Source organism: Syzygium oleosum, unplaced genomic scaffold, assembly GCF_021117445.2.
Source record: "Syzygium oleosum isolate NSW1041296 unplaced genomic scaffold, Sole_v2.1 Sole_v2.02, whole genome shotgun sequence".
Taxonomy (NCBI): domain Eukaryota; kingdom Viridiplantae; phylum Streptophyta; class Magnoliopsida; order Myrtales; family Myrtaceae; genus Syzygium; species Syzygium oleosum.
Window position 1 is genome coordinate 10,423,345 of NW_026607486.1, and position 14,911 is coordinate 10,438,255.

Below are 14,911 nucleotides of genomic sequence, written 5' to 3' on the forward strand. Positions count from 1 at the left end.
GAAGGTCACCGTTCGATCGGAAAAGCCGCGGTTTTAGGCCCTCACGACCAGCTTGTCAGAGGGGTTCGTCGTGAGGGCCCGAAACTGCGGCTTTTCTAGCCAAACAGTGACCTTCCCGGCAAGGCGAGCACCACCAGATTGAAGAGGGGGTGTCGGTGAATCATTCTATGGCCTCCGTTCATCTCGAAATTTCCGTTTTAGCCTCTGTTGACAAAGGTAAAAATGCTTCGTAGTCACACATTTATCAAGCCGATTTGTGTGATTACGAAGCATTTTTACCTTCGTCAACGGGGGCTAAAACGAAAATTTCGAGACGAACGGAGGCCATGAAATGATTCACCGACACCCCCTCTTCAAGCTGGTGGTGCTCGCCTCACCGGGAAGGTCACCGTTCGATCGGAAAAGTCGCAGTTTCGGACCCTCACGATCAGCTCGTAAGTGGCACTTGAGTGATCATTTTTTTGAAAGTTATGGCACTCAAGTGAGCCAAAAAAAAGTTATGGCACTTAAGTGTCCTCCGTACAAAAGTTATGGCACTTGCACTGTACTTATCCCTCCATAGACTCAACTCTAATTCTTTTACCCTTCTCATTTTTCAGCTTAAGGCAATCCCTTCTAAGATGCCCCCTCTTGCCACAGCTCCAACAGACAGTACCATTAATCCTAGACTGACTTCGTCTATTTAAGTTTATACTACTCCTGCTAACACGTGTACCAGTTCTTCTTTTATTTTCACCTACTAAAACAATAGATACATATTCACCAGATTCTCTTATACGAATGTCTTCAATCAGAATTAAATCTCGAACACCAGCAACGTCAAACTTGTTGACCCAGAGGAATTACTAACAGCAGTAACAGTAGTATTCCAACTATCAGGCAATGAGGATAATAGAATCAAAGCACGTATCTCATCTTCAAAGTCAATATCAACTGAACTCAATTGACTTACGATCACATTTAATTCATTAATATGATCAGCAACTGACGCACCTTCGCTCATCTTCAAATTAAACAAACGTCGCATCAAATAGATTTTGTTGATCGCAGAGGGCCTCTCGTACATGTCCGATAGGGCTTTCATCAAACCCGCAGTGGTCTTCTCATTCACGGTGTTAAATGCGACGTTACAAGCTAACGTTAGCAGAATAATACCCGAAGCTCGTCTATCTAGCAATTCCCAGTCAGCTTGCTTCATCGTCTCTAGCTTCTCCCCAGATAGGGGCAAGTGCAATCTCATCTGATATAGATGATCCTCAATCTGCATCTTCCAGAAACCAAAATCCTTCCAATCAAATATGTCGATTCTCACTTTTCCTTCTTCTATCGCCATTGATTCGCTTCAACTTAAGCAAGCCTAGCTCTGATACCAATTGTTGATGAAGCTAAGTGATCGAACAATAAAATTGACAGAACAAGAAAATAAATCGAACACTAGATTTACATGGTTCGGTCATTGTGACCTACGTCCACGAGGAGAGTAACACGAAATTTCACTATAGATCAAGCGATACAACAAGATTACAACCACATTTAAGTCACTCAAACACTCTTAGTATTTTCCAAGCCGTAATTATACCCAATAACTCAAGCAGTGTTTAACCCCACAATTCCTCACGAAATATTCTCTCAATCTCACGAAGGAATTGTACACAAATCTTACCATAAGATTTAATCACTACAAAGATTTGAATTCCTGGTGTAATTCCACGAAGAAAACCCACACCAAGCACTCGATTGAACACGGTGCTTCAAGAATCAACTCTTCGTTCTGGACATGAACTTCACGAAAACCACACTTTGCACTCTTCAACTTCTTCTTTCCAGAGTGCCCACAATAGAATATAATATATGTGCCCAATAGTTGATCGAGTCATGATCTGAGTCAAAAGTCCAATATTTCAAGTTTGAGAACAGAGACTCCGCCGTGCATTAGGAAAGTGAATTTCAGAGTCTTTTATTTCTTCACTTTGACACAATTGGAAACGACTTTCGTTTCTTTCACAGCTTGGCCGACTCCAATTCGGCAACATCCAAATCTAATAGGCTTTCCAAATTAAGGAAATCATATTCACAAAAATATAATTTGCATATCCACATGCACTTTTAGATCAAAATCGTCCACAGGCTCAAACTCGAGACATATTTTAACAATGTGAATCCTACTAATACTCCAATTGAAACTTGTCATATCATTCGATAAGTAAATTATTGTAATATTTCTTAGTAGAGCTAGCATTTACGAAAAGTAGGAGGAAGAAGGAAGAAAGAAAGAAAAGCTCCGGGGAAAGTCGCTTACCGGAGTAATAGCAATCGCACACCGCCCCTAGGTATCTAAAACCTAGGAAATTGATTGTGCAATAGTGTTGTTTCCCCTTTTTCCGTCATTTTGTGAGGAGGTAAAGAAATTGATTCATATTATAATAACAAAGATAGGAAATTCTTTGACCTTAATCTCAACATTCTTTTGTGATTAAAGGTGAATATTGAATGAGCCGAGCTGGGTCACGCCTATCTTGCCTAAGCCCACCCGCAAATAAAGTTTACATATGGCAAGAACAGGCTAATTAAAGTTGGGCGGGTAGGACTTTCTCATGTAAGAGCACCTCATATAAGAGCCACGCCTAGGGTTGCATACCTTTCGAGCCTAGGCACTGAGCAAGCTGTTCGCCCGTTAATCCCCTTTACATGCGAGTAACTTATAGTTTGCCAACACTTTGACACTCTTTTCACGTACAAATAGACAGTGTTAGAAATATATTTCTAACGAAATCATGATATAAAAGATACTCAGAATCGGATAAAATATTTCTAACAGATAGGGATCACAATTATTATGTGGTGTTTTTAGAAAGTGCATATTTGACATTTAAAAGTATGGTTTCACTGAGAATTTCAAATCTTTTCAATTAAACCTGAACTTTTTATTCACGCTAGTTGGCTAATTTGTAAAATTAATGTCACGCCCCGAACCCCATCGAGCACGCGGCATCCCTTACTCAGGTCGAATCAGTGCGACGTCCCAGGAAAATCGTCGCCGACCCAAAAATTCCATCAGAGTAAATTCGCGGCGAAAACAAATCATATTATATATCCCGGACAATAATATTGGAGAACCAGGAAGAAGCAAACTACTAAACCACCGAACAGAATACTATACCCCGATATATATATATATATACAACATCCAATTCTTTACAACCAAATACTTCCAACACTCCTCAGATTTATATCAACTGATAGTACACACCCGAACGGATTTCCTGATTACACCACCAACTATTCACATCAAACACTCACTAATTTAATATCAAACTTATAATACACGCACACCAACTGGCTTCTACGGATCGCGTCCTCGACCTCAAAAGGGATTTGCAGCCAAGGAATATTCTACTCCTGAATGCTCGGTGTGCATCGGGATTCCCAAAACGCTGCGGCGGTAGCGGCGGAAGGTTCAAGGCTCGGGCGGGTGCTCTGAAATGGTTTGGTTGAAACAACCATGGGACACTTCTCAATAAGTCACAACCTAAACCCTACCTAGGCTACCACGTATTCCAGACATATCCAGACACAACCAAGCAATAAACACAAACATCATCATCCACACGATCATACTAACCTGGACTCTTGGCATAAACAGTAGTCCGCAATCATAACAAACAATTCTCACACGCATCTCAACCACACGCACTATAAATCACTCGCATTCTCAAGCCCACGTACACATCGAACACACCACATTTCCAATCCCACATTTCACACTCGGTCACGCACCAATCACATCATTTTCATTAACTTGCCATTGCGACCCGCGTAAACACGCCTCAGGCCCGATCTCACTTTCCTCGGCCCGCGTAAACACGCCTCAGGCTCACACGATCGCGCCCTGAGCATCACACGCCTCGGTCCGATCCCATTCCTCAGCCCGCGCCAAATGCGACAGGCCTACGTGACCGAAACCCGAGCTTACAATGCCTCGGTCCGATCCCTGTCTCACCAGAGCTGATCATGCCTCAAACCGATTTCCACTTTCTTCAGCCTGCGCCAAATGCGACAGGCCTACATGATCGCGACCCGAGCTTATAATACTCGGCCCGATCCCATAGTCGTATCACGACCCGCGTAAACACGCCTCAGGCCGGTTCAATTCCCCGCATAAACACGCCTCAGGGATTTAGTGATCACACGTACACACCAACATACCAGATTTTATCTGAACCCCGCGTAAACACGCCTCAGGGCCTTTTAGTGATCACACGCACGTCGCACATCACAAGTCTCACACGTGCACACACTCGAGCATCAAATAGGCGCACTCAAACGCGCCCAAGTCAAACACTCCAATCCAGTCACACCACAACATACAACCAACACCCAAATCGGCATTTTTCACACTCAAAACGACCATATTTCAATCCCAGTCCTTCACGACACTTTCATGAAATTCCGAGCCGGATCTAATGGGGCAAACCACACGCCCAACAGCACATCACAGCACTTAGAACAGCAAATCACAGCCATCGATCGGCCTCTAAAATTCCACCAAAATTTCCCAATTTCCATCCTAAGGCCCGATACTCCAATCAACCCCTAAACTACACCCGATCGCGTCTAAACGGGTCCGATAATACCCGATAAACTAGGCGAGGGTTAGATCGCGACTTACCGAGCTCTAAACTAACACGGTTAGAGCGAAAGCGGCAGCAAAACCAAGATCTAACGGCGGCTTGCAGCGGCGGTGACGATCGGCGATGATCGGGAGGAACGGCGGGCGACGGTGACTTGGGCGGCGGCTGGTGGGACTCTCGGCCGAGAGAGGGAGACCGAGAGGGAGAGAGAGAATCACAGTGGGGTGAGGGTGGCGTGAGGCTCGGCGGATGGGCGGTGCGGCGGCGCGGCACGGCGGCGGTCCGGACGGCGGCGCGGCGGCGACACGGCGGGAGGGGGAGCTCACAGTAGAAGGGGGAGAGAAGAGGGAGAGAGGGAGCCGTGGGGGAGGGGAAATGAGTGAGGAGAGAGAGAAATTTGACTTAAATAGTCAAATTTTGACCAACTTGGCAAATTACCAAAATGCCCCTCTCTAATCTTTTCATCCGACGGTCCAGATTCGATCTTATCTTGAGATCAACGGCCCAGATCGAATCTTATCTAAAATATCCAAGGGCAATCTTATAATTTCTTAAAAAGTCCAAGGGCAAAATTATCTTTTCCAAATTTGACGGCAAAATGACCAAAATGCCATTTGCCCATAAAACTAACCCTTTATTAATTCCCAAGGGTAAAATGGTCACTTTCTCCGTTTCTCGCCGAAATCGAACTTTTTTGAAAATTCTGAAGAAATCCCGAGTTGCACGTTCCTACCGTGACTTTCCTAATTTTCTGATGCCCGATTTGGTCTCTAATCAATAATCGAATTATATATATAACGTAACTTGAGCGTTTCTCAAACTAACGGGTGGCTTTTGGGGAATTTCGTTTATACGACCCGTGACTGATACTAAATCGAGTCACGTGCAATTTATTTAGACCGTAACGACTTCGGTTGTCAATAAAATCACGAGGATCAATCACTAGTTCCGATGAGTACGATCGTTCGGAATAAGTTCGGGATCGTTCGTCAATTCATTTCGGGGTCAAACGGAATCACCCGTGATCCACGTGTATGATAATGACGAATCGGCCCATCACTATCCTAAGATCGGCCTACACTGGCTCAAAATGTCACCTCGATAATTTTATGGTCAAAATTCAGTTCACGGTCGAATTCCTCTAGTCGTACGAATTTAAATCCCTAATTAGCCTTTCCCTATAGGTTAGTATCCCAGGAATGATCAGTTCCGGGAGAAAACTAGCTACAAGTACATTAATAAAATAATTCATTTCATAAATCCCAAATGAGCGAAATTTCAGAATGTCACAATTAATGTGAAAGAATATTCATCAATGTTAAAAAAGATCAACAAAACAACTTGAAAAGTTTCAAGTAAAGAGTCCTTTCCTGACCGGGAGCCTCTTTTCCACATAAACTTATTAGAAGATTTTCCGATTCTACCATAAACTTCCACATTGATTATTGATTAATTACCAACAAAGCACCACCATGAGCATTGACCTAACCCTAAAGTTCATCGAATATATAGAATTTAGCTATATAAGTACCTTTGTCAATATAAAATGCCGTGGTAAACTCCAAACAAGAAAGAAAAGGCTAGACACAAGCCAAAACGAGAAAAAAAAATGAGAAGGCCACGTAGGGACTATGATATGGGCAAAAGTAGGCCGTCTCACGAAGATTAAGGGCACAAACGTTGCCAATCTATCGTAATCGGCTCAAAACTTCATTTTAACTATGATAAGTCTAATGTCAATAAAAAAGAATATAAGCTGTTCTTCTTTGATAAAAAAAAGAACATAAGTGATGATTATCAATTTATGATTATAATCGCGTTCCCTTAGCTTTTTAGATTATGCATTACGAATCCATAAGAAATACTTTAGTTTTTAGAGATTCTAAAGTAGTAGTGCGAGGATACATCATTTGCTAACTAAGTAAAGCACAAGTCATACAATAAAAGGTTGAACCATACAAAGAGTCTTGGCCAAAACAAGACAATATTAGGATGCTGTTCGCCATACTGTTCGTAGGAACAACTATAGAAGGAAGGCTGACTGATGTTCTCGGCTCACCAGGAGCCGCACAGGCTATTCCACAGCCAATAATCTATTTGCCAGTGACAATTATAAATACCATACAATATTACGTTAATTGATCAAAAACACACACTTCAAAGACTACATATACTCAACCATGAATGAATAATACTCTTTTTTTCTCCCTCTTGTTCCTAATCTACAGAGTTGTCACCTATCTAATTTGTTTCACGATATGAAACTGCTGGGCAGAACTGAAAAGTTTCGAATTGCTGGGTACGATTGAAAAGTTGAGGAGAATTCTTAGTTCAACTTGTTCGTTTTCATCCGATTTCATATATTTTAGTAGTAAAAAGAACACAAATAGAGAGAGAGAGAACGAGAAAAAGAAGGGCAAAGATCCAAACTAAATTCTAGTCCTATAGAATTGCTGGGGTAGAACTGAAATGTTTTGAAAGCTCAGAATTGAACTGAAATACTTCAAAGTTCGGGGAGCAATGGGCAAGAACAGTTGGCGTCGTTAAAAAGAGGCGGTGACAGTTGAACAAAATGCAAGTACAACTCCAAACTCAGCAACGAGAATCAACTTTCGGTTACTCTCAGTCACTTCGTCTTCTCCAGGTCTTTCTCTGTCCTTCCACATATATTTGCTGCAAGTTCTTGGTTCAATGGCTATCGTATAAAATCATCGTGCATTATTTTGATTCTTTCGTTATGTTTGATTGCAGAAAGTGGTTTTCACATTACAATCATGGCGGCCCCAGATCCAAACGCTCGGCCAACGGAAGGCAAAAGATATCCTGAGGATAAAGTTGACAAGGCACAAGTTTTACTATATTTCGGATTAATCTTTCACACTGCATTGCATCAAGATTGCCGAATTTCTTCGAATTGAAAGGGTCTTTAATTGCATTGCGTTTCCTTTTTCCCTAGGCCCACAATTTCATAGAGAAGTGCATTCAGCTGTACATGAACCGCGAGGAAACAGCCCGCGCGTTAGAAATTCATTTCAGGATTGACAGCCATCTCACACGTATGGGTGAGAGATCATTCTTTTTTGGTCTGATCAGTGATTAATCCTAAGAGCTAGTCCGGTTGAGTATTCTGAATGATTCGGTCCTGTTTACCCGCCGTTTCTTGTATGGGTTATATCTTGATGCGAAGCTTCTGAACTTATCCTTCGAATTCCAGTTTGGGACAAATTGGAAGAAAGTAATCAGGAGTTTTTCCAAAATTACTACACAAGGCTAGCGCTGATACAACAAATCGTCAGGTTCAATCAATTGCTCGAGCAACAGCATCAAGCCATGAACTCTCCTCCAGTGCCTGGTAAGGCTCTCGTAAGACTTCACTCCACTAATACAGAATTTCACGGTTCCAATGCATAGCTTCTATCCTTCGTACTATATGGGTTCATGCATAGTTTGGTCAACTTCCCGAACAAGAAAAAAGGCCCATCAGTCTCAGTTCTTGCACTATATAATAAAAATGAAAGCAAGTTAATGCTCTCTCAAGAATTACTATAAAATTGGGTCTTGTCGAGTGCTCTTTTAAGCAAGGCCATCTGTTTATGATTGTTTGCTTCTTGAAGTTGTTTTGTGTAGACCTTGAAGTTGAGCCTATGAATTTCGATGCCCATTAGAGGGGTCTGGCTGTCTGTACTTTGTGCACTTCATTATGTGATGTTTCAATTGTTCTTGCCCTCCTTCCATGGTGCAGCAGAGGAACAAATGTCAATGGAAGTCTCAGAGACAGCACCACAGAAAAATTCTCCAGAGAGCGAGATGAACTATGAAAATGAGTAAGGAACACAATTCTTGGAATGTTTCCGTATCTAGTCTCTCTGAGACAATTTTTTTGGTACATCTTCTAGAATTAATTTTTACCTTTTTCTCCATTGCATTGAACACTCTGGTGATTAGCTTACCTATTCGTCTCAATCTGAATGCTACTTACCTACTTTATAGGATTCTTAAATTTAAATTACCTGCTTGTGCTCATTATTTAGCTTTGCAAATTCTGTCATCTGCACTAGTTTACATGCATCATTCGAAAGTGCAAGTGGCTTTGTTGGCTTATGGCATGAGGCGTGGCATAATTTCGTTTGCCTCGTCAAGTCTGGCTTCAGAGGACATGAATATTCTTTTGATAGGAATTGTATGTATAGATGGTAGTAAATGCTACTGCTGATGAAACATATTGCCGGAAACAACATGATAGTCAGGGTGCAGATTCTTGTCGAACACCTTGATTTCAGCTTCAAGTTGTGATCGTAACTCGTGCTCACACTTGTGGTTTAAAAATTGATGATGAGCAGGGTTGAATCTGACAAGCTACCTGCCACTCCTGTTGGCTCTGTTGGATCAGAAGAGGTGGCAGGGTCCACTCCACATCTCGTGGCGGGTGGAAGTCTTGCTCGTTCTTCATTGGAAGCTCAAGGAATGAGAATAAATGCTGCATTAGATGCTGCACATATGCCAATTTCGCAAGTTCCGAACTTACTGCAGGTGGCCACCAAGCTGCAAACTTCTGGGGACCTTTTCAACCATCAACTAATGGCTCGAAGCTTGAGCCACCTGGATATAAAGGCTGAAGGTATTCGTGATATTTAACTCTGTCTAGCTGGTTATTCCGCATCATCACTCTTACCTGGTTTGGAGTTTCAATTGAATGTTACCTGCAAAGATTTGGCTGGGCATATTACTTGTCAGCATACTTGCATAGACATGGTGGTTTTGTTCGTTTAACCATCAGTGCATTCAACCAATGGTGCATCAAATCTCATAAAAGCTTGTACATACATGCACGATTTGCGATTTATAGAATTGAGACATTCCCAAGTTAGCTTTTGGCAGCTATTTCATTCCATTTTGTGTCTCCAAACCCAGATTGAGTCATTGAAACCCTTCAAGTTTTGACTGTGTACTAGGAAGGTCCTTTCTTCTTTATCTGTTTCTACCTACTTTAAAAAAGATGTGAAGCAAATGAAACGACTGTGCTGAAATGCTTATTGTTTTTGTAATTGGTGAGACGATCCAAATTTCAAGAGTAGCTTGTGCTGTTCTATGTATTCTTAGTCCTGATGAACAAGGTTTTTGCAGCTTCCGTCCAGGAGAACCTCTCTAATTCGGCATCAGGTCAGGACTCTCCATCTGAGGATGTCTGAGTGAAATGGATATTGCCCGTTCCTTATCAAAATTAGTGTCCGGTGGAAGGTTTGTTTAGAATATGATGCTTGTTTGGACGAATGTGAGACAGCATCTCGTGTCTCATCATTGAGTGAACACACAAGTTCTCATTACATTCAGGGATTGAGCATTTGTAATTGTACATCATCTTTTATGCTTTGATATGATGTGTAAATTTGGTGGACCTGTTAAGTAGAGAGGATTTGAATTACTTAAGACGATCACCTTCTATTTTGTCCTTAAAATCAAAGTGTAAGATGTCAAATTTGAGTTTGTGTTTGTCGGTCGTTATGATGGTTAAGCTAATTTATGATGTTTAGGCTTCTGTGCTGACAATCTTATTCAATAGTAAACCTAAACTAAAATAGTGAGTTACTAACTAATATAGCTACATGGGATACAATCATACAATGTGCATGGACTGGAATAGAACAGAACATCGATATCTAGTATCCCGAAAACTGCATGCTCCAGGAAATCTCAAAGCAAAAGCGTGACAAATTGTGAGATCCATCTGAGGTCTTGTTCTTGGTATATTGACAGTAGGAGTACCAAATCCATATACATTTCAGGAAATGATATTTACCTTGTTGAGCTTGCACGTAGCATAATACAATCTCAGTTCAAATAACATAGGTATAAGTGGGAAAATCTAAAACAGGGATTTGATGCACATGAATGAATGAGACAATTTAAGAAGCATCATCGCCAGTAGTCATTGCATGTTGCATCCCTTATGGAGATATACTTGATGGTAGAAAGAATCTCCGCAAACGCAAAGATTTTTAAATACCCTGATAGATCTTGGACTGGAGGAGTTGCTTATAAGGCCAAAAACAAGGGCAGTTTATTCACTGAGATGGAGCAACTATTGTTCCTTTTGTGCCACCTCTACACCATTAAGATTAAATTCGGTATTCGGGGCATAACCGGTTTTTCTTTATTCGACTAACCCATGGGTCCAATTCGTCATTGATCTCTCGAGGTTAGGGTGTGATATAGAATTTTTGAACTATAATTTTCACTTGAATCCAGCTACAACCGGCTTCTTTGGTAAGATTTTTCAGTTTCCATCTTCTGTCTGATTGCAGCTGCATCTTCCCATAGACCTGTTGAGGCATACACATTTGCTAGCAAAATACAACCTTCAGGTAGGGTCATCCAGTTCCTGGTAAAAATTCATTGATGCAACTTATTTTGCAAGTTCAACATTGCGTGAACTTGGCAAGCTCCAAGAAATGTACGCTAGACCAGTGTATAAACCCGGAAGGCATTGAATTTATAAACTGACGGGTTACGACATCAGATTCTGATTTGCGCGATAAGTCCACCATGCATGCTTGGCGTTCAATTCTGGGCACGAATCCATGTTCTGTGTACATTAAAGTGTTTCCATCCATCAGAAATACCACATGGCTACAAGAGGATAAAACAGCAACATGGTTATCATAAGAAATCAAATTCTTTTCGAATAGTGCACCAAAAACCCTCTGAGCATCTTCGATGTGACTCGACCAAGAATACATGCTAATAAGAGAACTACCCACGCAAGTATCACGGCAAAGCCTAATTTGATTGCTAGAGTGTAGATTTTTATCCCCATATCTACATCACAAATACTTTCACATGCCTTGAGAACAATAAAATTCTGAAAGGGTCTGGCCTGACTGGACCTTTTTCATTTCCCAGGAGAGTTTGATAGCCTCCTCATTCTCCAGTTTGTGCATATCCTGTGATTATCGCTGTCCAAGATCTCACATTATGATCTTGCATCCGATCAAATACCTTTCTCAAATCATGAAGCGATCTCCTAGCTACAAACTTCACGTACATAGCTACCAAGCTGCATCAGACACGGACATTTGAAGCCAATCTAGACCGTATAATACTCCTTCAACCACCCCCAGCGTGGCAACTTGGCTGCTGGCACCACACTCAAGCACCAGCACCTTGGCCCCCAAAACCAGCTGCTGCCTTTATCACCATCACCATCACCATCGCCTCTCTCTCTCTCTCTCTCTCTCTCTCTCTCTCTCACGACTTCCAATGGAGGTCGTGCGACTCCAATCTAAGTTTGCACTAATCCGTTAAAGGTCAGTTAGAGAGAACAAGCTCGAGTTTGCAAAACTCCACCTCTTGGGATTGGGCTGCGCATGGAGAGTCGACACCGCAGATGATGGTGGTGGACATGGCAGGACGACTCCACTGACGTTACTGGTGGTGATGGCCAGCAACAATGGAGCGGTCAGCACTAAAGAAGAGAGAACGAAAGGAGCAGAGAAAAAGAAATAGTCTTACTTTTTCAGAAACCACTCTAAATTGAGTTACTCCATAATATCAATGATGTATAATTCTTTCTCAGTTAAGCAAAATATCAATGATTTGAACGGAAGACCACGTTGAACAGAATTTGAAAAGTACAAGGATTAAGTTAGCAAAAAAGAAAATTTAGGGACAACATCCAACGTGAAAAAAAAATCCAGAAATTACTTATTTTGTTACCTTTTTTCCGTGGTTTGGTGGGGGAGGGGAGCTATTCCTCTCTAATGATAACTGAGAGGTATTCTTCATGTTAGTAATTTAAAGGGGTAGACCACAATAAATCTCTTTCTTTATAGGATAGAATAGACATAATTGATAATAGTTATTCCTCTAGTGATCATTGCTGGGTATTCTCAAGATAATTTCCAAATAATAGCATCAAAGTTTCTTATGACTGAAATCAATTAAAATTCCAAATCTTTCTCGTTCCACGATCAAATGATTTTCCGAATATGATTTAGTTCCCATTTGTCCAAGATTAAGTAATCCCGCCAAAAATTTTATAATACTATTTAAATTTTAGAATCTTTGGAAAAAATATTATATTCGAGTTTACCTGCCAATATTTATATATTATGAAAGTTTTGAATATTTCGGGTTGAAAAATTCAAAGTGAGTCTGTTGCAAAATTTAGATTGAATGAAAAGTAAAAGTTTATTTAGACACGCTCCTATTTTGGTCAACCTTTTTTTTTTCTATTGATAATGTTTCCACTTATTTTCAAACATGCGTTTGTACTGTTTTGCTAGAGACTTTGAAATAGATGCAACTAACGATAATAATAGCGATTCAAATCCAATGGAGATCCGGTTTCATCATCATTTTGACAAGTCATTGAGGGGCACAAAACAACGCTAGAAATCATCATTTGAAAAGCATACTATCGAATCAAATATCATTTTGAATGCCATCATCCTATGGAAAGGCTTACATTCGGTGCCAACAGGCATCATTTTTTAAGATTGTTTAAAAGGCACACATTCGACTCTAGAAATCATCATTTGAGAGTTTGGAAGTTACACGTTCCGCATCGAAACTATTTTTCAATAGTCAGTCATTTGAAAGGTGTGTTTTGAATGCTATAAGAATTATCATTCTGAAGATCATCAAATCAAATAATTATAATTAATCACATTGATCATTGACTCATCGTTCGAATTATCATACAGTTGCATCAATCATCAAATAGCTCATTCAATCATTAACCAAGTCATGAACAGTGCAGGCAATTATTATGAAAGTATATCATTTATAATTATCATACTGTATTAAATAAATATTTAAATAATAACATAAAAGCATGATTATGATAATTAACCATAAATATAATAAACACGAATCATTCTTTGATAATGTTGATTTACTTTTAACGTTATTGCAAATGCAGTCTCTGAGAGTCATAATCAACTACAAAAGGGGGCTGTCTTGCGTAAAATAAGGCAAAAACCTTACCAATCTATCATAATTGGCTAAAATGTTCATTTAAACTAGGGTTGATGCCATGAAAAATCCAAAACTAGTACACCTGTGACAAATTTATCTCAAACTAATTTTTTGATCACGAAAAACCCTAAACTGGTATACTTGCAACAAATTTACCCCAAAAACCCCAAACTGGTATATTTGTGACAAATTTACCATCCGTTAAAATTGAATTAATACCACAAAAATCACAAATTGGTACACCTGGCAAATGGAGGGTAAAATCCCAAACTGGTATACACGTCAACTGCCACATGTCATCCAACTCAAAAATTTGACAGTAAAATTTAACGGAAACAAATGGAGGGTAAATTTATCACAGGTGTACCAGTTTGGGGTAAATTTGTCACAAGTGTATCAGTTTGAGGTTTTTCATGATATTAACCCTTTAAACTATGATAAGTCTAATGTCCGTAAAAAAAAATATAACCCTCTTCTTTGATAAAAAAAAAAAAAAAAAGAACATAGGTGATGATTATCGATTTATGATTATAATCCCGTTCCCTTTGCTTTTCAGGTTTATGCATTTCTGTTTCATAAGAAATATTTTAGTTTCTAGAGCTGCTGAAATAGTAGTGCGAGTATACTTAATATTATTACATTATGTACTATAAAAGGTTGAACCATTCAAAGAGCCTTGGCTATAACAAAATAATATTACATTAATTGATCAACAACACACTTCAAATAATACTCTTTTTTCTTCCCCTTATTCCTAATTTACGAGTTGTCACTCATCTAATCTGTTTCACAATATAAACTGCTGGGCACAACTGAAAATTTTCGAATTGCTGGGGTAGAACTGAAAAGTTCATGAGAATTCTTCATTTAACTTGCTCGTTTTCATCCGATTTCAAACATTCTAGTAGTAAAGAGAACACAAACGGAGGGAAAGAGAAAAAGAAGGGCCAAGATCGAAACTAAACTCTAGTACCATAGAATTGCTGGAGTAGAACTGAAAAGTTTTGAAAGCTTAGGGTTGAACTGAAATAATTCAAAGTTCGGGGAGCAATTGGCAAAAACAGTTGGCGTCGTTAAAAAGAGGCGGTGACAGTTGAACAAAATGCTAGTCCATCTCCAAACTCCGCAACGAGAATCAACTTTCGGTTACTCTTAGTCACTTCGTCTTCGCCAGGTCTTTCTCTGTCCTTTCACATATTTTTGCTCCAAGTTCCTGGTTCAATGGCTATCGTATGAAATCATCGTGCATTATTTTAATTCTTTCGTTATGTTTGATTGCAGAAAGTGGTTTTCACAATAGAATC

General features: G+C 40.0%; 1 protein-coding gene across 1 annotated transcript; it reads left to right on the forward strand.

Annotated features, from left to right (window-relative positions):
- The first annotated feature begins 7,169 nt into the window (after nucleotides 1-7,169).
- LOC130137500 (uncharacterized) lies at nucleotides 7,170-10,125 on the forward strand. The gene is made up of 6 exons (XM_056308943.1): nucleotides 7,170-7,275; nucleotides 7,383-7,693; nucleotides 7,846-7,983; nucleotides 8,374-8,455; nucleotides 8,972-9,249; nucleotides 9,756-10,125. Exons 2-6 carry the CDS (start codon nucleotides 7,624-7,626, stop codon nucleotides 9,818-9,820), a joined length of 633 nt encoding a protein of 210 aa, XP_056164918.1. The 5' UTR covers nucleotides 7,170-7,275; nucleotides 7,383-7,623; the 3' UTR covers nucleotides 9,821-10,125.
- Nucleotides 10,126-14,911: the final 4,786 nt, after the last annotated feature.

Bases quoted from the DNA above. Each gene is read 5' to 3' on its own strand.
- LOC130137500 (XM_056308943.1), top strand. From the start codon at position 7,624: ATGAACCGCGAGGAAACAGCCCGCGCGTTAGAAATTCATTTCAGGATT. The intron at 7,984-8,373 runs GTAAGGCTCTCG...TCCATGGTGCAG, and splicing joins GAACTCTCCTCCAGTGCCTG to CAGAGGAACAAATGTCAATG. The intron at 8,456-8,971 runs GTAAGGAACACA...GATGATGAGCAG, and splicing joins GAGATGAACTATGAAAATGA to GGTTGAATCTGACAAGCTAC.